Source organism: Pleurodeles waltl, chromosome 4_1 (genome assembly GCF_031143425.1).
Source record: "Pleurodeles waltl isolate 20211129_DDA chromosome 4_1, aPleWal1.hap1.20221129, whole genome shotgun sequence".
Lineage (NCBI taxonomy): Eukaryota > Metazoa > Chordata > Amphibia > Caudata > Salamandridae > Pleurodeles > Pleurodeles waltl.
The window spans coordinates 15,916,557-15,938,799 of NC_090442.1; the positions used below are offsets into that span (position 1 = coordinate 15,916,557).

At 44.9% G+C, this 22,243-nt stretch overlaps 1 protein-coding gene across 4 annotated transcripts in view; it reads right to left on the minus strand.

Moving 5' to 3' along the window:
- Positions 1 to 542: 542 nt before the first annotated feature.
- LOC138287254 (zinc finger protein 79-like) overlaps positions 543 to 22,243 on the minus strand; it is a 45,490-nt gene continuing 23,789 nt past the window's right edge. For 2 of the 4 annotated variants that reach the window (XM_069227614.1, XM_069227616.1), the window contains 2 exons: positions 21,008 to 21,083; positions 543 to 5,500 (listed from right to left, as the gene is read on the minus strand). In XM_069227614.1, the coding sequence (XP_069083715.1) occupies positions 3,997 to 4,827 (831 nt within the window). In that variant the 5' untranslated portion in view covers positions 4,828 to 5,500; positions 21,008 to 21,083 and the 3' untranslated portion in view covers positions 543 to 3,996. The remainder of the gene's footprint in view (positions 5,501 to 21,007; positions 21,084 to 22,243) is intronic. The other 2 variants (XM_069227617.1, XM_069227615.1) reach the window with 2 other exon arrangements.

A 22,243-nucleotide genomic window follows, 5' to 3' on the forward strand; every position in this document is an offset into this window, starting at 1 on the left:
ATTTGTTTTATATATAAATAACCTGAAAAGGGTCCTATGTGCAGAAGGGCATGATCTACCAAGGGAGAACCGTTTCTACTTCCATCTTGTCTCACGTTTCTTTTTTTGTTTTCTCTTCCACCATACTTTCTGCATCTCACTCTCTTGTTCTCTTTCTCTCATTTCTTTCTGTCAATTCAATTCATCGTTCATTACTCAAATTCACTATTGCCTCATCAGCAGCGCACAAGTCGGGGGAGGATGCAGTTTGATGGAGGCCCCCTACTATTTAGAAAAGGGACTCAGTTCCACCTTGCGCCCCAGTCTGCAACTGAGAGGTGTTACCTGGTGGATGGCACTGCAGTTTCTTGCATCTGCAAATACTGGCATCAAAGTGTTTGCAACTACCCGTCCCACCAGCATCATCCCCTCTATTTTTGTGAATGGCACAAGAGAGGAACAGAGAACGTGACAAAATGAACCCTCCTATTGCTTGATGAACTGTAATGTGAAACATCTTTGTGATTTGGAGCTGGGTAAAGAACACAATCAGGAAACAAACACAAATTACCAGCACATTTTATTTATTTGCTGAAAGTTTTTTACAAATATAATTTCCAAGTTCCACATATCTGTTTAACAATATTTACACTTTCAGCAATTTCCAAGTTAAGTTACAGATAATGGGAAAAACATGATGTATAAAAAGTAAAATCAAAATGTTATTTTAACATTATTTTATGTGTCTTGTTTTCAAAATAGGCCGTCAGTCTTTTACGTCAGAATTGTTATAAGGGCCTGACATAACTTTTTGTGATGTCACTACATGTAACGTCATTGTGATTTGCATATGAGAAGTGGTCCCCTCCCTTTCTTCCTCACAACTTGTGCCCTGTTTATTGGCACGACGTTAGTCTACGGGTATTGAAAATAAATATATAAATTCACAGGTATTCAAGCCGTTTCTCCAGTGGTGTCACACACTGACAAGTATTTGGCTTCTTCTGCCTATTTTCACTTGCAGGTCTTCCTCCTTCTATTTCTCTCTTTCTTTTTTCTCCCTCTTTGTCTCGCTCCCTTTATCTCTCTTTTGCCCTCTCTATCTGCCACACACTCCTTCTTGCATTAGCTTCATGAATGTCACTGTCACTTCTGACATTCATACGACAAATCCTTCTGAACATTTGAGAGTAAGGGACAACCGGTGTGGAAGAGGAGTTGGTGGGTGAGCAGTTGATCGTCTTAGCAATGATATGTTTATGATGGGGGGGTTAAATATTTCACTGCATTCTTTAAACAGAATCTGCTGGTTCAGTGGCTTCATTCTAGTAAAAATAAGAGCTCGGCAAGTCACAAAATTCATGGGGGAAACCAAGCCGGAGCAGAGCTAAGGGTCAGACTTAGTTATAAGGCCCAAAGAACGAGCAGATGCATCAACTGATTCAATGTGTAAGTAATGCGGAGCTAAGGGTCACGCTTAGTCATTAGGCTCAAAGAACGAGCGGATACATCAACTGATTCAATTTGTAAGTAATGCAAAGCTAAGGGTCAGACTTAGTTATAAGGCCCAAAGAACGAGCAGATGCATCAACTGATTCAATGTGTAAGTAATGCGGAGTAAAGGGTCAGAGTTAGTTATAAGGCCCAAAGAACGAGCAGATGCATCAACTGATTTAATGCATAAATGATTCAGCAAACATTATGTAAAAGCAAGGTATACTCTTTTGGATTAAAAATAGGCTGTTTCCTGAACATCGGTGCTTCACTGTAGTTCAATACATAAACTGCATCAGCATTTGTTAGCAGTAATATGTACATTTTACCAATGGAGTTTCCCATTTCCAGAGCCCTGACAAACCGTCCATGAGTACATGACAATTTGTCATCTGCACTGTAATTATTCTGCCAATATTTTTGTATCTGGGACAGTCTTATAGCATGGTAAACTTCATGAAACTGAACTCACTATGTGTAAAATGTTAAAATGTCTTTTTGGAACAACGCTAAATGTGAGATAAGGCAGGATACAATACTTTCTTCACAAAAAAAAACAAAGGTTACAGGGATGTTATACTTAGAAAATAGAATTAAAAAAATCTTAGGAATTGACTGAAAAAACAAATGTTACAGGGCTGTTGTATGGTTGTGGAATAGCTACATAGTTTGCATTTGCTAGAATTTTAGCAGTGCACGTTCTTACTGGACTCAGAGGCACAGCCTCCTATATTATGAAAAAAGCACAAAAAGCAGAGTTTGTTTGAGACATAGGAAGAAAAACTTTCTAGATGTGATCTTTGCAGGTGCGTTTCCACAAAAATCAGACCCTCAGACAACCATAACTTTATCACTGCTCACTCTTCACCCGTTCATGGCGCTCATAGTTTTATGAGAAACTCTTTGTACTGGGCTCCTTCATTCCACAATAATTTCTATCAAGAATTGTGCCATCATGCTCGATTCTGTCCTTTACCCAATTAGGATTTGGTTGAATGATTCTCTGTAAATAAAAATAGCATTGCTTCTTCCGTGTCAGGGATAGGGTGGTAAATATTGTGCACTGCAAGCATTAACCCTGAGAGTTACAGCTCACATTCCGCTGCTTTCATGTCTTGTGCTTTTGGACACTGTTCTCCGGCTACTGACAGTGAATCATCAATTTGTATGAAAATGACCAAACACCACGATCAGCTGTGAACATTCAACAGCGTGTGCTTGTTAAGCTAGTTCGTCTTGCAGGGACTCAGTCGAGGTGTGTTGGGTTTATGGGTTTTATCACTAATCCATAACGTCAGCTGAAAATATCCTTGTTATGCCCAGTATTGTTCAGAGTGCTGCTTTTACAGGTAGCAGCAACAGGTGTGCTTGAATATTTTTATTTGCAACTGAATAAAAACCAACAATGTTTCTTTAATTTTAGTCAACATTGTGCTAGTGTCCCAATGTGTTTCCTGGTATATCATGTTGTTTTGTTATGAGTGCCGAAGTGAACAATCACTGAGAATAGACACGTTTTATAATTCTACAGGTATTGTTATTTGTGTTTTTTCTTTTATGACCAGCCGGTTCTTCTATCAACTGGTATTTGAATGTCTTACATAATTGACATTTTATCTCTCTCTGTAATTCCTTCATGTCAAAATAACTGCACTTTTATGTTCCTTTCTATGACCTCAGATGGTTCAATATTATTGTTAATCTTCTTAAGTTCTTTCCAGACTCGCTGCACCTCTAGGATTATTTCCATGTGAGTGAAATTAAAGTGTGTGTTGGCTGAGGACTGTGTAGAATCGAAAATTGACAAAAGCTCTTCACAATTTCAGTGCACGTCTAGGTCTTCCCACTGTGTGTTTGCTCATGACTTCTAGAGAGCTGATAATTGACAAAAGCAGTTCTGACATTCTTTGCAATGTTTTTGTTTTTCTTCTGTGTGCATTTGCTGATGTACCAATAGGTTTAATAACTGACAAAAGCTATCCGCACATTCACTGCACCTGAAAGGCTTTTCCCCAGTGTGTGTCCACTGATGAATCCTTAATGTTGAAAAGTCACTAAAACTATTTTCACATTCATTGCATTTGACTAAAGCTCTTCATACATTCACTGCACTTGAATGGCTTTTCCGCTGTGTGTGTGTTCCTTGATGTATTTGTAGACCTGGTAAACTGAAGCTCTTAGCACATTCAGGGCAATTGAAAGGCTGTTCCCCTATGAATGTACACTGATGAATCCTAATGTTGGCAAGTTCCTAAACCTACCTCCACATTGATCGTAATAGTATTGTTTTTTCCCAGTATGTTTGCTTCATAGTTTTCATAATCAACTGATCCTCTTCACACATTCACTGCACCTTTATGTTTTTCCCCAGTGTGTATTTGTTGATGCTTTTGTAGGCCTGATAAGTGACTAGAGCCCTTCATACAATTCACTGCACTTCACTGTTTTTTCTCCTGTGTGCATTCGCGGATGATTCCTTAATGCTGTAGAGTCACTAAAACTACTGCCACATTCACTACAATGTTAAGGGTTTTCCCCCGTGTGTGTGCGCTGATGTCTATGTAGGTGTGATAACTGACTAAAGCTCTTCACACATTCACTGCACTTGAATGGTTTTTCCCCTGTGTGTGTTCGCTGATGTCTTTTTAGGTTTGATAAGTGACTAAAGCACTTCAGACATTCACAGCACTTGAATGGCTTTTCCCCTGTGTGTGTTCGCTGATGACTTTGTAGGAATGATAATCGACTAAAGCTCTTCACGCATTCACTGCACCTGAATGGATTTTCTCCAGTGTGTGTTCGCTGATGAAACCTTAATGATGAAGAGTGAATAAAAGTGCTGTCACACTCACTGCACTTGAATGGCTTTTCCCCTGTGTGTGTTCGCTGATGAATACTGAGTTGTGAAGAATCACTAAAACTACTTCTACATTCAGTGCAATGATATGGTTTTTCCCCCGTGTGTGTTCGCTGATGTTTTCGTAGGTGTGATAACTGACTAAAGCTCTTTACACATTCACTGCACTTGAATGGTTTTTCCCCGGTGTGTGTTCGTTGATGCTGTTTTAGGAGTGATGATCGACTAAAGCTCTTCATGCATTCACTGCAATTGTATGGTTTTTCCCCTGTGTGTGTTTGCTGATGTCTCTGTAATTCTGGTAATTGACTAATGCTCTTCACACATTCATCGGACTTGAATGTTTTTTTTTCTGTGTGAGTTTGCTGATGGTGCTTTAATTGAGATGAGAAACTAAAGCTCTCGCTAAATGTGTATGATTTGTTTTTCTTGGTTAGTGTCTGTGGGTCCGGTATATATTTGTCTACATCCCAAGACTGTGTTTCCTGATGAGCCATATAGCTGATAAAGCACTTTTACATTTGATTTCTAAATTAGCACTAACATGCAATAGCCATTAAATACGTGCCACACCCAAAATATGCATAAAGCATGTTGTAAGCGATTGGGCCTTTAGATTTATGGCTATGCACGCTTGTGGGTAACGATTCATCTTCCTTCTGGCCGGTGCCAATTGGAACAGTCTGTTGTATTGTAGACAGCAGAACTCCTCTTCTCTTCTACTCCTCAGTTGTTTGGCTCCACTCGGTTGTGCTTTTCTCTGGTTGCTGTGGTTTGGTCAGGAAGAGTTTTCAATACACCTAGAGCACTGAATGATGGTCTGTTATCGCTTTAGAAAACAAAGCACTGCTGTAACATCATACTGATCCCATGACCAAAGCTGGTGTTGGACACGTGTTTATACAAGAGGTAGTTTGTTATTGTTGTTGCTGCCTTCATTTTCAAGCAGTCATTTCTTCGTCTCGTGGTGTTGAGGTGCACAGCTCAGACTCTTACATCCACTGAATTGCCCTTGACGGCTTCTTCCAGGATCAGTTTATGTGCAGGTTCCTCTGTCGCTGACTGCATTGATGTTTTCCTGAATACCGAAGCGCATTGCTGGTGACTGTTTTTTTGCAGATTTATCTTCATTATTCATCATAATTTCATGCTTTCAAGGCTTGTTTTCTGCTGGATGTAAAGATATAAAAACATGTCATTACTAAATGGAAACATAATGGAATGTGAATACAGGATATTTATTTGGTTGTAAATGAAATTTCTTCTTTACCTTTGATGAAACTTAGCAAGGAATACTTCACCATACACAGATATTTAACTAAAAGCTTTGTTGAACATGTCACATCTTATTAACGTCTGAAAAAGAGGTGATTTACCAGTGTTCACAGAGGATGGATGGATTAAACCCAGATCTGTGACTGGGGTGAATGTTTGATTTGTTCCGTACTCCGTCCATCGTTTGTTCTTTTTGCTTTTGTCGCCCTTCAAAAAACAGGAATTTGATTTCTTGTCTTCTGTTGGTCCTGAAGAGGCCTCGAACTCTTAAGGTCAAAATGCGTCAACCTATCTTTTGTAACAGAGGCATTACTGTAAGATGAATGATGATGCAGATTTCATGAGGGAAGGTCTGAACTAATTAATAGACTTTGCTATTGGTTTCACCTACCCTCCCTTTTTTGCTATGTCCAGATGGACCATAGACTGGAAATATATTTTATGTACCACCTTTTCTAAAAACAATGAATGTTTGGAAAGACAAGGAATGGTTGTATACGTAGGAATGTACAAATAACAAAAGCATTAGATGTTGCTTTGTCATTGGTTATTCATGTACATGTAATTCTTTTTATAATGTGTTTGTTGCTGTGTCAATTTTATGTGGTTTGCATTGTTATTTATGTGATAATAAAAATAAATCAATAACAAGTACACAAGTGATTGAACAGAGAGACATGGGTTGTATCAATTATGTGGTTGAATAATTTGAGATGATAAATTCATAGTAACGCAATCGAATTAAGCACGATTTGCAGCCAAGTCATTTGGATATTTTCCTCACACTTTCCATATTACCTGTTTGTGCTAAAACAAAGGAGCAGCTCCTTCCGTGAGTGGCTACCATTTTTCCTTAAAAGGCGGCTTCCCTGTTGAAGCTTGCCTTTTGGGCGCTCACCTACTCTGGCCATCCTGTCTGGAGGAGGTCACACCTCTTTCCTTGGCAGGTCCTTTGTTCCTCTTCCTAAGAAGGGGAGAAGGCTACCTCGAGGACAGCATCTTTTGTGCATCAATAACCAGCTACTTTATATTATTATATATTCACATTATATTCTACTCGAGCAACCAGTCATTTTCATACCATGATTTGTTTAATAAGTTGAAGTACCATATTTAGTAGTATCATTTGGAAGGTAGCACTGCTGAGTTGTTAGAGTGTAACTCCACACTCGCCAAGGGTGCTACTAGCCTTTCCACAATGAAACAATGATGTGGAGTTTTTACTGTCAGGACACATAAAGTGCACTTGTATGGACGAAACATGTTGGCTGTCATTTGCTGTTGATTTCTGGTGTTTTTAAAGACAAAAAGAAAATAAAGTGAAGAACTGGGCATAACTGGGAACTTGAAAAGGACTCTTTTATCTATAGGGTGCGCCTCTAATATATATTATGTTATGCTTCACAACAAGGTTGCACCTTGGTAGCAGGGGTTTTTTAGCGAGTGCACATGAATCAAAATTATCTGAGTAAAAATTTTGAAAATGCAGAAGGGGAGATAAGGAGAAAAGAAACCCCGCATCTCTAAGGGATCAGTCTTAACAAAGATAGAATCTAGAACTTAGATAAGTGGCCCTTTTGAGTTCTGATTTGAGCACTTACAGGGAGAGGGCTGGTCTAATATGAACTGCTACTGTGTCCCTAATCGTCAGGGTACTGCGGCATAAGGACCTTTTGAGGGTGGATGTCTTTGTCAAATTAGGGGACTTGATGCAACAACTCTCAACCTAAAGTTCTGTTCTTGCTGGATAGTTCAAGCCTTCTTGAAGGGATGCGATGGACCCGACATCCTGAGGGTGCTCTTCCCCCAACATCTTGCCACCGCCTCAATTTTTTCTGACCTCGTTTTTGCTGGAATTAGGAATGGTATGACGATTTTCGTTGATCTCCTGGCGTATCTAATTTACTTATAAGTCCCTAGTAAAGTGCACCACACGTGCCCAGGGCCCGAAAAATAAATTCTACTACTGGCCCTGCGGTGCTGTACCACCGACTTAATTAGCCCTTTAACCATGTCTCAGGCCTGCCACTGCAGCCTGTGTGGGCAGTTTTACACTGCCATGTCGACCTGGCAAAATAACCCCTTTGCCTGGCCCAAACCTTCCCTTTTTATACATATAAATCACCCCTAAGGTAGGCCCTTGAGAACCCAGAGGGCAGAGTGAAATGTATTTAAAAGGCAGGACATGTAGTTTTATGTTTTACATGTCCTGGTAATGAACCACTCCCAAAGTGTTTTTCACTACTGCATGGCCGGTCTCTTACATAGGATAACATTTGGATTATCTTATTACCTCTTATAAATGTAATTCGCAATCTGGAAGAGACAAAATGTTTGGGTTTGGTGTCTCTGGGACCACAATTTGAAATCACTTATGGTGAAGTAGGATTTTAAATTGCAATTCTGGACATGCCACTTTTAGAAAGTAGGTGTTTTCTAACTTTAGCCAATTTGTGTCTGCTGCCTTTCTCTGATCACTTTTCTGCGGTGGGTGATAGCTGGGCTTTGTGTATTCCCAGTAGACAACCACACACAATGGAAGCTTAGGTGTGACTTGATGTGCCATCCTGGCAGGATGGTTGGGAGGAGCTGGATCCAGCCTCACATACACCTGAATAGGCAGCATACTGTCCCAACACAAAGGGCTGCATAACCCCCTGTAGTAAGTCTGGAGCCAGGGCAGGAAGGGAGGACATCTGTGCACTTCAAGTGCCTATCTTTGAAGTCTCCCCCACTACAAAGGCCCCACTGGGTACAAGTACTGGAACTCTCACACCGCCAACTCACTACTCTTCTAGACCTGTATATACTCTGCCAGGAAGAAGCACTTCTGCGCCGCTGAAGGACTGCTGCTTTGCAGGACTCCTGCCCTGCTGCCTGCTGTACCCCTGCCTGGGTGAGAAGGACTGGGCCCACATCACTTGAACTCAGAGTGACCCCATGATCTAGCTGAATAGTCTCCTGATCTGAAGTCTCTGAGACATAAAACTTCCAACCACCCTGCTTCTGCACCTGGACTCTTCCATCTGTAAGTCTGCCCTGCCAAGTGGTGCCACGCCAGTCCAGGACCTTTGGAAGTGGGCCTAAGGTGTTTGCTCCACTGCGACCGATGCGTCCTCTGATGTGGGAGCAGAACCGAAGCATCGCTGCTGTTGCGGGAAACAGAAGTGGTGCATCATCACCACTGTGTGCGTCGGAACCGATGCAACAGACTTGCATTGCAGCATCTTGAGACCAGCACGGCACCTTCAGAACCATACTGTGCAATGTTTTCCTCACATCCCTTGTTGACAGCAGCCTCGACAATGACTCTACAGCTCCGCAACGCAGCCTCAGTGCTAATCGGAACTGATGCATCGCCTCAGCTGCACAACTCATCCTCGACACTGGCCTTCGCATCACAACACTGGTGGCTGATGACTTGAGAAAGTGGTAGGGTGTGAACAAAGTTTTTGATTTTGACTGAGCAAGACAGCAAAGAGAATGAGCTAAATTGCTAGGCCACATATAGGGTGGGCATTACAACAGACTTCCCTTTTAGTTCACTAATTGCTTTGACATCAGACAGGAAGGGTATATGTTTCTAAGTTAAAGGCAATGTTGCTTAGTGGGTACAGCTGCCAACTATGCGACACAAGGGAGCAGTTTTGAATCTCTGCAGATCTCTCTGTGCCAAACAATGGAAGATGGCCTATACTTTTGGTGAAGCGCTCCTATGCCCTTGGGCAAGGTTTGCTCTATGCAAAACTGCTGTTGCATAAGTGTTTTATCTATTGGTCCATAATCAGTACAATGGCCACTGAAAAGCGTGGGGTAGATTGGTGCACTAAATAAAATGGGTAAGGCACAAGTGACAAGATGGTCGATGGTGTTAGGGCTGGTGGTAAGCGCAAGTGAGTGAAGGCAAGCGTGACCTGGTGGTGTATGGTAAGATGTATGAAGTGATGCTACTGACCATGTCTGTGCAGTGTTGAGTCATATGGCAAGGTGTGAATGATTGTAGTGTTCTGGGTGTGGAGTTTGTATGGTGTGCTGCGGGTGGTATGCCAGTGAATACTGTGGTAGTGTAAGATGAGAAGGCAGAGTAGGGACCTTGGATGAAGCAGCCGGTGAGTTTTATTTGGAGACTCATGGTGTGAATGATTATAGTGTTCTGGGTGTGGAGTTTGTATGGTATGCTGTGGGTGGTATGCCAGTGAACACTGTGGTAGTGTAAGATGAGAAGGCAAAGTAGCGACCTTGAATGAAGGAGCCGGTGAGTTTTATTTGGAGATTAAATTTTAGTGCTGGTGAGTTGTTGAGTAAGTGGGGGTCAGGAGCAGGTGTGGCAGTGAGCAGGAAGGGGAGAGGTGGGAGAGAGCTAGAGAGGAATCCACAGTAGAGAGTCTTTTAGTCAAATGCAGAAATATTGTTTTGTTATGTTAGGTGACATTAAAAGAAACGGTATGTTGTACGGCGTACTGTTGTGTGGGAAGTTGTGATGTCAACTTCTGATGTGGAAAGTGGCCAGGAGTCGTGGGTAGGTAGTCGGTGGTTGGGGACTGTGGTGGGGGAGACAGGAGACAAGAGGGTTACAAGGAGAGCGAAAGCAGAAAACAGTGACGAGGTGACAGGAAGGGAAACCTTGGTATCAGGGTGGAGTTAGATGTGAGAGGGGGTGAGAAGAGCCCGCATGAGGAAGCAGAGTAATCGACTGTGACACGAGGGTGGTGTAATACAGAGGAGTTCATATGATGAGCAGGAGCTGTCCGAGATGCTGCAATGTATCCACATTCTCAGGAAAAGAAGCCTGGAGACCAGTTGTTTTCAGGTATATGAAGAGCTCAGCTGTGTGGGACTTGATGAGCTGCGAGACTCTGCGTTAAAGAGCTGGGAAGTGCGTCTGAGCAAATTTAGGAGGCGAGGCTAACAGGGAGATGGATGAGGAAGATGAAAGTATGAAGAGGTGAGAGAAAGTGGTGGGCAGAGTAAGAGGAGGAAGTAGTGAGGTTATCAGTTATGTGCCACTGTCGAGTAGGCTCAGTGTGTGTATAGATCAGGAGTTATGATTTGGTTTCAAACAGCGAGAAGAAAGGAAGAACAGAAGATTATGGAGTCACCAATGGAAATGGTAAGTAATTGGTGGTGACAGCAAGAAAGTGAAGGAGAACAAGAAAGTGAACAAGACGAAAATGCAAGGCAAGAGAGTGGAGAGATTAATAAAAGAGGAGACAGCAATGGAGAATGTCAGCAAAGAGAAAAGAGGGCAGTGGGGGAGGGGATTAAGGATGGGCCAGTGGCAGGGAGAGAAAAAAGGAGAGGAAAAAACGGTAGAGGTGTTGTAATTTAGTAGCGATTAGATTAAGTATTAGCAGAAGACATCTTGTATTTAGCAACTATTGTGAACATTTCGCGGAATCCATTTGGTATTCATGGCTGCCATTATCTCTGCCACATGCTGCCATGTGCTCGCCATGTGCTCCGTCCTACTTTCCTGTTAACTACTCTTGAAAATCTGTCTAGTGACAAGTTATATTTAGCATCTCCCACTTTGCACATGCCCAGTAAGGTCTGCAGCTGTTAGTAATTAGTAACCAACAATAATGTGTCTACTATTCCTTGAAAACTGTTAGCCCCTTCTACCTGTCGAATGTGCATTTCCATATGACCTTATATCTATATGTCTTGCTTCTATATTTGTACCACCTTCTTTTAGCCCCTGCGTGGGTATAAAAGGACCATGCTCTATTAGTTCAGTGTGCTACTTCAAACATTACCGAAGGGTGCTGTTTGAACTGTAGTACCACTTCATGAGGTTTAATAAACTTTGGGGGTCATTCTGACTCCCGCCGGCCGTGGTAACCGCAGGGCCAGCGGGAGCCGCCAGAATACCGCTGCGCGGTCAGAAGACCGCAGCGGTTATTCTGGGTTTCCCGCTGGGCTGGTGGGCGACCGCCAGAAGGCCGCCCGCCAGCCCAGCGGGAAACACCCTTCCATGAGGATGCCGGCTCCGAATAGAGCCGGCGGAGTGGAAGGGGTGCGACGGGTGCAGTTGCACCCGTCACGATTTTCAGTGTCTGCATGGCAGACACTGAAAATCTTTGGGGGGCCCTGTTAGGGGGCCCCACGACACCCCATACCGCCATCCTGTTCCTGGCGGCCGAAACCGCCAGGAACAGGATGGCGGTATGGGGGTCGGAATCCCCATGGCGGCGCAGCAAGCTGCGCCACCATGGAGGATTCCCCAGGGCAGCGGAAAACCGGCGGTACACCGCCGGTTTTCCGTTTCTGACCGCGGCTGTACCGCCGCGGTCAGAATGCCCATGGGAGCACCGCCAGCCTGTTGGCGGTGCTCCCGTGGTCCCCAACCCTGGCGGTCTCGGACCGCCAGGGTTGGAATGACCGCCTTTGTCTTTTATTTCAGTTTCTGTGCCAACTTCTTCCTATATGGTCTGAGGACTTTGTGCAGATAAGGGCGAACCCCTTGCACTAGTAAGCCTTGCTGAGGCTTACTTTGACAAATTGGCGCCCGAACAGGGACTCATCGGCGACTCGGGCGCCCGACGGATTGGTCGCAACGAAGGATTGGGATCTCGCTGCAGACGATTAATGCCTGAGGAGACCCAAGTCTTGGCAACCACGGCGTTTTTCCCATCTTTCTGATTTGACCATCCAGGTGGCGCCGGTCCTCGACTGAGATCCTTTTTGTTCATTCGTCGTGCAGTGACCATTTGGTTGATTTTAGAACTTGGCAGTTGGAACCTGGACGCCCTGTGATTGGTAAGAGCCGTTTTACGGCACTTGCTGTGGGTTTTGATGCCTTTGTTTCACCACTCACTGTGGCTCTCGTGTTTTGGGTGACTAGTCAATTTGTGTCCTTTGAATTGATATATAAATTGCAATTTATATAGGCAGGTAATGAGGAGAATTTTCTCCAATTTAATTTAGATTTTAACAGCACTTTAAGTGCTACTTTGATTATAATACTGCATATTCTGCACTATTTTTGGCATGCCTGTTTTTAGCACACTTCGTAGGATGTGTTGCTTTTGTAATGGTACCAATTTGAGACTGGAAGAATCGCAACCGCACCCCCAGAGGGTACGCCCAATAGAGATATGTATGTTAAACATGGTCTTTCTTCTATAAAGTATAGCACATTATGGAATAAATACACTTGTGCGGATCCTGAGTTACGTTGGCCTATGCATGGGGCATTTGATTTGCGAAAGATTGAGTATGTGGAACAATGTATGTGTAAGCGAAGGTCTCGGCAAGATATGTTTGACTATGTACGAATGTGGGAGAAAGAAGTGCGTGGACGAGTGAAGCGTGAGCAAGCCTTGCTTGAGAAAGAGCAGTGGAAGAATGTATATGTGAAAGCATTGGAAATGAGAAAGAAAGAAATAAATGACTTAAAGGAGATAGAAGAGAAAGAACGTAAATTACAGGTAACTGGCCAATACACTGTTCGGCAACCTCTCTATCCTATCCTTAATAAACCGCACAATGATTTTTTGTTACTAGATCGCCCTCCACCTCCGTATGTCGTTCCTTCTGCCCCTCATGAGTTAGCTGAGGTCTCCGGTTCGGAGCAACAGAAGATACGAGACAGTCGCTCTATGTTGCCTGCTGACCGTGCGCCTGAGCTTAGATCTATTGCTCGTAAAGCAATTCATAGCATTGTCTCTGCTTCTGAACTTTTAGACAACATGAAAGGGTGGACAGAAAAGGAGCAGCTATATTTTACTGAGGCATTTGTCACAGAAGTTATTGAACTATTTCGGAAATATTCTGATGAGTTAGAGTCCGATGATGTAGCAGCTGATCGTAAGCAAATGCGTGATGTATTTTTTGTTTTCTCCCAGGTGGCTGATGCAATCAGGCGTTTGGTGAAATTATGTGTTGCGGCAGACCGTTTGCAAGAGGAGAAAAGGGCCGTGGACGTAGTTGCACGGACATCTCAGACTGGCGGGGTGCAAGCTTCCATCTTTGGAACAGATAAGACTATGATAGTTCACGCGAAACCAATGCTGGAGGCCGCGCCTTTGTATTTTCCTCCTAAAGGATTGGGTACAAGTGATGATAAAACTTCTGTTGATGCTAAGGGTTATTTTATTTATAATTGGGTGTATACTCCTTGGAATAGGGCAGATGTAATGGCACTTAAAACAGCAATACCTGACCCGCGGAAAAACCCAGCCGCCTTTTATGAGGAAGTTGAGGGAGCAATTAGTTCTTGTACTATGACTTTGGCTGACATTGATTTATTTTTTGGATTGATATTACCACCAGATATGTGGAGAACTGTTCGTAAAGTTGATGATCGTGTAGTTTTTGGGGCGTCATGGAAAGAATTATAACAGATTGACTACCTCTACTCCGGGTTCTCTTTTGACTATGGCTCAGTATTATGAACGTCAGGAATTAGAAGCAAAAGGTAGCGATGATAAAAAGATTATCGAATTAAAGACGAAGGTTATGTTGGTTCAAGCTTATGGTCCGCCTTTTAGAGGTAGTGATAGAGGTGGACGTGGCTCTTATGGTTCTTCTTACACTCGTTCGAATTTGTCTGTTGATCAGTGTGCGTATTGTAAGAAATTAGGGCATTGGGCTGCCGATTGTCCAGCACTACGTGTTCAGCAGTGTTCACGTGGTCGGAGACAAATGAGAAATCGCTCAGGATATTCAGGGCCTAGAAGAAGCACAAATGATCATGCTAGGGTTGATGCTAATGTACGAGGGCAGGATGGGTTTAACACTTTTGATAGACGGAACCAATACCAGACGTCTAACTATGTGCAGCCTGATTTACAAGATTCTGCATATGCATAGGATTGCCTAGGATGGGGTAAGGAATCAGTTGAAGTTCCAGTAGATCAGAGGGGTCCCTATGTTACAGCACATGTTTTGGGTTCTATCTGGTTGATACAGGAGCTACTCGTAGCCCTTTGTCTAAACAATTGGTTCCAAGGGCTCCGCTGTCTGGCTTAACCATTACATCGATAGGTTTCAATGGAACACCTTCCCCTAGCCCTTTGTCACAACCACTTGCATTCCATGTTGATAAATGTACTGCTCCATGTCCGTTTTTGCTTTCTCCAAATACACCAGACAATATTGTGGGTCTTGATATGCTCAAGTATTTCATGGCTACAATACGATGCTCTCCTGAAGGGGTGCGTGTTATTTTGAATGATAATCATCCTGTGATGGAAAGAGTTTGTCTTGTTAAAGAGGATATTGCATTAGCTTCACTCCCTAGTACTTTGTGGGCTACTTCAGATACTGATGTGGGACAAATGATTATTCCACCGGTATATATTAGTGTCAAGGAGGGAGCTGTATTGCCACGTTTGCCTCAATACAAAATTGCACAGGAGGGCGAAGAAGCACTCACACAAATTGTGCATGATCTTATTGCAGTTGGAGTTGTTGAGGAAGTTCTGTATAATGTTTGTAACAGTCCGATTCTTCCTATTCTGAAAAAGGATACTTATACTTGGATTTACCGATTCATTATTGATTTACAAGAAGTGAATAAGATTGTGGTACCACAATATCCTGTGGTATCTGACATCACAACACTTCTTACTTTGGTTCCCCTGACAACAACTACTTTCTCTGTGATAGACTTGAAGAATGCTTTCTTTTCAATCCCTATTCATCCTGACTGCTGATTTTTGTTTGGTTTTACTTTGAATAAACGATCATATAGATTTTGCAGAGTTCCTCAAGGCAATACTGAGAGTCCTAGTATTTATAGTCAAGCGTTAAAACGACAACTTGATTCTTTTGTTTTGCCTGAAGGTGTGGCTCTCATACAATAAGTCAATGATATTTTGTTGGCAGCTGATACCCCTGAGCAACGTGAAAGGTGCACTTTGTCCTTACTTTCTTTTCTTGCTTCACACCATCATAAAGTGTCACGAAAGAAACTGCAATATTGTAGACCAAAGGTAACCTATTTAGGTCACCTTTTGTCTAAGGAGGGCCGGGCACTTACATCATATCATATTCAAGCAATTTTAGACACACCAGTACCCTCTACTCAGAAAGATGTTCGTGCATTCCTTGGTCTTACTTCTTTTTGTAGGCAATGGATATTAGGGTTTTCACACATTGTCAAACCTTTGCTAGCACTTTTGACTAAAGATACTCCAATGCCCCTCCCATGGACAGATGAATGTGAGACTGCTTTCCGGCAGCTACGACAAGCCCTTTGTTCAGCACCAGTGTTAGGTACTCCAGATTACACGAAGCCTTTTGCACTTTACGTACATGAGAAAGATGGATGTGCATTGCCAGTTTTAGTACAGACACATGGCGATAAGCAGCGTCCCTGTGCATATTTTTCAGCAGTACTTGATCCTGTCGCTCGAGCGTTGCCTGGGTGTTTTCGTTCAGTTGCAGCAACAGCTGTGTCAATACGTCAGAGTGAAGGGATAGTTTTGTCACATAAGCTGTTTGGTGTTAGTACCCCATGCGGTTGATGCTCTTTTAAATCAAACAAAGACGCAACATTTAACTAGCGCTCGCCTGACAGGATATGAATTGACATTGCTGGCTCATCACATTACACTGAAGAGATGTGCAATACTAAATCCAGCTACTTTGTTGCCATATCCGGTGACTCAGCCTCAGTCACAAGAAACACATGATTGCATATTCCTTACTGAAGAACAGACAAATGGTCGTATTGATTTGCAAGATACGCCCCTTCCAGATGTAGATGGGGAATTGTGGGTTGATGGATCTTGTTTGAAGTTGCCAGACGGTACGACGTCAGCTGCATATTCAATCACCACAATACACACAGTAGTGGAGACAGCTCGTATACCACAGAAGTCAGCTCAAGCAGCTGAACTAATAGCTTTGACACGAGCATGTGAGCTTAGTACTGACTTATGTGTGAACATTTATACAGACAGCCGCTATGCTTTTAGAGTGGCTCATGATTTTGGTTTGCTTTGGAAGGAGAGAGGCTTTCTCACATCCCACGGGATGCAGATAATGCACGGAGAATTAGTGCATAACCTCTTGACTGCATTGACATATCCAAAGAAAATAGCTATTGTGAAATGTAGTGCACACAAGAAAGTGATCGATAAGATAGGGCAAGGTAATGCCCTTGCGGACCGCGTAGCACGTGAGACTGCGATGCAGCGAAGTACTACTTCTATGTATGTAGTGAAGTCACAAGCTGAACGTTGGCATAATGCTAGACAAGACATATTAGATATACAGAAATCTGCTTCTGTGAAAGAACGTGAGCAATGGTCTGAAGAAGGAGAATTGGATGATGAGGGCTGTTGGCGGAATAAGCAGATGGATAAATGGAAATTGCCTATAGCTTTTGTACAACCTGTGGTTCAGATGGCACATGGGCTGGCACATGTTGGAGCTTCAACAGTAACGAAGTTGCTTACGCAAGTTCGGGAGCATCCAGAAATTTCCAGTACAGCTAAGAGAGTAGTACAGTCTTGTTTGATCTGTTTACAATACAATCCTGGAAAAGGGACACAAACTCCTGCGGGAGGGTTTGCTACACCAACTGCACCTTTCGAAGTTCTACAAATGGAATATATTCAGCTTGAACGCTGCAACAATTTAAAGTATGTCTTGGTGGTGGTATGTGTCTTTAGTAAATGGATAGAGGCGTACCCCACAAAGGACAATACTGCCATTACCACAGCAAAGGTGCTTTTGAAAGAATTTTTCCCTAGGCTTGGTGTTTGCAGACTTTTATGGAATGATAACCGACCTCATTTTGTTGGGGAAGTTATTAAGTATGTCCTGAAAAGATTAGGGATCAAACAGAAGTTCCATGCGGTTTTCCACCCACAATCAGCAGGGTTGGTGGAAAGGTATAATGCTACTTTGAAGCTGAAATTAGCGAAGATACAGGCTACCACATCTTTAACTTGGCCTGATGCATTACCGTTGGCATTATTGTCTATTAGGTCAGTGCCACACTCTCGAAAAGGCCTTACCCCCCTATGAAATAGTATTTGGAAGGCCAATGAACATTTGGGGAGTTCCTAAGCCAAATTCTGTATATGATGTACCTTGTGTCCTGATGAATGATTATTTGGCACAGTTAACCGACAATTTGGTTTCTATTCATCAACAGGTTTGAGAAGCACTTCCTGAAAGATCTACAGGTGAAGGCCATGAACTCCGACCTGGTGACCAGGTGATAATTAAGTCCTTTGAAAGATCAAGCAGATTGGAACCAAGGTAGCGAGGCCCAGAGCAGGTGCTCCTTGCGACAAGGACAGCAGTTCGAATGATGAACCGAAAGTATTGGGTTCATGGTTCTCACTGCAAGAGAGTGCTACCTACCTTGGTGGAACCTGCTGTACTGACCAATCATCGAGAGATCTTGACTACGGAGAAAGGCTGTGCTATATCACCTGACGAATTTGCAGAGTTCTTCCCGGACCATACGATTTCTAGGGTATCGCAATATAATTTGAGACTGAGGAAAGAATATGTAGTGCTGAAAAAAACTGGTTGAGCTACCGCCCTGGGTTAGTGAAACTGAGAGACAATGTGGCAAGGGGGGGGATTAGCCATGCATTAGAGTAGTGACACTCGTCTTGGCCCGTGGTGAAGAAATCAGCGGCTGCCCACCCAGGGATAAGAGCTCCAACAATTGTTTTTAATTCATTTCTGGTAGGGTCGATTATCACTGATGCTAAAATGAATAACAAAGTGATCATTAGTACTATGGGGTTTCTTGTTCTTTTGGTGGTTATAGCAATAATCAACTGGTTTGTTGAAAAGATGGTTCCTGCTCGTGAGTTTTTTGTTGCCACTACTCCAGTACCAAAGGATCACTATTACATTACGCTTCCCTATCAGGAGCAGAAGCACCGTCAATCGTACTTCAATAATACTTTAATTCAGATGTTGCACCATACTCATAATGCCACAAATACTACTAACTGTTGGGTATGTAGAATGATACCTGTGCATCAAAAGAAAGGAGGAACACCTTTCATTCCTCTTTCTTTTTCACACAATGGTTTTTGTCCAGCTTGGTATACGCTTTTGTTTGCATCTGAGAAACGTACAGAGGGCGACTTCTTTTTCGCCTTAATAAAGTATGCTACCAAGACAAAGATGGGTATCCCCAAGCCAAAGGAACTAAATGGGAAGAGTATCAACCGGACAATGTTTCAATACCATGGGGGTCATTACAACATTGGTGGTAAAAGTCAGTGATAAACTGGCGAAAACAAATCCTCCACCGTCACACCAACAGAAACACGCCCATGCTATCACGACCCACGAACCCACGCAGCGGTCTTTCAACCGCGGTATTCCATTGGTGGTACACACCGCCGCGCTCAAAATACACAAACATCTCCAAAACACCGCCACATTGGACAATTCGAAATACACACACCTGATACACATACAAACACCACTCCCACACACCCAACACAATATAAAACACACACCCACATCACCCACAAACCCCTACAACCAAAATTATTGACGAAGGCCAGAGAGACTGCACAGCATAAACAACCCCACCACACAGAGGCACACAACACCATCACCCACACAACATCCACGCACAAAACACCACACACCACTACAAATCACCACACTCATCACCACATACACCACCCCAAACATCACCTACACCACCTCATGGCACGGCAAAGACACCCCAGGTTATCCGAGGAGCTCAGGGTCATGGTGGAGGAAATCGTCCAGGTAGAGCCACAGCTATTTGGATCACAGGTGCAGCACACCTCCATAGCTAGGAAGATGGAGCTATGGCGAAGAATAGTGGACAGGGTCAATGCAGTGAGACAGCACCCAAGAAATCGGGACGACATCAGGAAGAGGTGGAACGACCTACGGGGGAAGGTGCGTTCCGTGGTCTCAAGACACAACATTGCGGTACAGCGGACTGGCGGCGGACCCCCACCTCCTCCCCCACAACTCACAACATGGGAGGAGCAGGTCTTGACCATCATGCATCCTGAGGGCCTCGGAGGAGTCGGTGGAGGAATGGACTCTGGTAATTCAAATCTTAACTATCATATCCCCCACCCTACCTGCATACTATCACAGACCCCCACCCTCACCCCCTCCCCTATCACTCCAACTCCTCACTAATGTACTAATAACACAAACCACCCATTCCAACACCAAGCCCTGCATGACACAACAAAGCATGGACACCCCTCACTAAAGCATGCCCACTGCACATACCCATAACACCCCCCCAACCATCATCACACAAGCACCCACACAGGAATGCTAGCACTGGGGTACACGGTCACCCACCCATTTCACACCATGACACACAAAGATGCAATAATCATGCTTTTACACCCCTGCAGGACCACTACCCAACGTCACCAGACAGGAGGGTCTAGGCATCTCTACCCCACCCACAGAAGAGGCCCACAGTGATGACAGCAGCTCTGGCCAACTGGATCCAGATGACCAGCCCGGACCATCGTGGGCCTCGGGACAGTCGGTTTCCCTCGCACAGGCACAGCCCACCACAGACCTTCTACCCTCTGGTAACACCAGCACAGCACCCACCCAGCGGGCCCATACCTCCGTCCCCAGGACACGTCAATCAGCTGTGTGTCCAACACTACAGGGAACCCAGGATAACCCACCACCTCAACAACAACAGGGACCTGGGGGCAGTGGTAGTGGGCACACGGTCCAGGGGACGGAGGCCCAGGAACACAGGGGAACTGGGAGGGGTGCTGCGCGACAGGGGGCGGACTCAGAACCATCAGCTCCGCCCTGGGCACCATCGTAGGGGTGCTGAAGGACATACTGAACACCATGAGGGACACTGTAGACGGGTCTCCGCGACCGTGTCCTCTCCCTCGCAGCCGGCACCATTCAACCAGCTCCCTCGATACATTGCCACATTTCCATAGTAACAGGGGAACGCTGCGCCACGTCACAAGCAGCAACTTCCTGGTCCAAGAAGTACAAGAGACGAAGGACTACACCCAAGAGACGGAAAACGCCACGGAGAAGGAGAAACCCGGTGGATCTGTAGAGACGGAGATGGCGGTACGGAACATGAACAAATCCTCCAGCGGAGCTGACGAGACTGCACCTATTCCCGATTGCAGAGAGGAGAAGACGACGCGAGACGCCCGCCACGACCCCGGAGGGTCGTGGCTCTCGAAGGTACAGTCCCTCCTAGGGACGAGGGGATCACAGGGAGACACGGGCACCGGGGAAGGGAACAGGGGAGGCGGGAGAGGGGAATGAGAGGTGCACTAAACCACTGGGGGGGGAAATAAACGGAACGGGCACCAGTGACAGACCCCAGCACAGTGGGATATCCTCACAGACCAACCCTGCTTGCTCCCTTCCCACCTTGAAATAGAAAGAATAACACCCAGATCATCCAGAAGGACTTACCTCCATTTTTTCTGTTGTTTTATGGTCTCCGGAACGCCCGAGTGGCCCAACAACCAGACATCTTCTCAAGAAAAACCTAAAGAAGGGGACAAGAAAAGAAAAGGAAGAGAGTATTAACAAAGACCAGACCAGAATCAAATAAATCCGCAAAGAAGGTACTGAACAGTGGACATTCTCTACGACATTTAAAAGATAATAAAAGTATACGTTAATTCTCACGAATTATACTTACCAGACTCAGGGGGTGATTCTGACCCCGGCGGTCTTAGACCGCCGGGGCCAGGGTCGGCAGGAGCACCGCCGACAGGCCGGCGGTGCCCCGCAGGGCATTCTGACCGCGGCGCTTTGGCCGCGGTCAGTGCAGGAAAACCGGCGGTCTCCCGCCGGTTTTCCGCTGCCCCTAAGAATCCTCCAAGGCGGCGCAGCTCGCTGCGCCGCCGAGGGGATTCTGACCCCCCCTACCGCCATCCTGTTCATGGCGGGAAAGCCGCCATGAACAGGATGGCGGTAGGGGGGGTCGCGGGGCCCCTGGGGGCCCCTGCCGTGCCCATGCCAATGGCATGGGCACGGCAGGGGCCCCCGTAAGAGGGCCCCGCAAAGTATTTCAGTGTCTGCCTTGCAGACACTGAAATACGCGACGGGTGCCACTGCACCCGTCGCACCTTCCCACTCCGCCGGCTCGATTACGAGCCGGCATCCTCGTGGGAAGGGAGTTTTTCCCTGGGCTGGCGGGCGGTCTTTTGGAGACCGCCCGCCAGCCCAGGGAAAAACTCATAATACCCTCCGCGGTCTTCTGACCGCGGAGCGGTATAATGGGGGCGGAATTCTGGCGGGCGGCCTCCGCCGCCCGCCAGAATCAGAATCACCCCCTCAGTCTTTCTGTTCACGTGTACCGCCACAGCCTACCACAGTGGTGTCAGAAGTGGGATCAAGATCTTGGAGGCTAGCTGGCGGTATACATCATGAGTGAAAATCCCGACCCTTGAGGACATGATTAAACAGCTAGCGGAAGGCCAACGCCATTTACAATTAGTGTGGGAAGCACATCAAAGAGAGGCCAAGGAAGACAGGGAAGCCCTTCAATCCGCCTTAAAAAGTCAAGCTACAATCTTGGCCAATAACCAGCTTGTACATGAAACGGCGCTGCAAAAATTAACGGACACCATAGCAGCCAGTAAAGTCCATCCCAACGTCCCTAGCTCGGTCTTACAAAAATTCCAGGAAGGCGAGGACCCG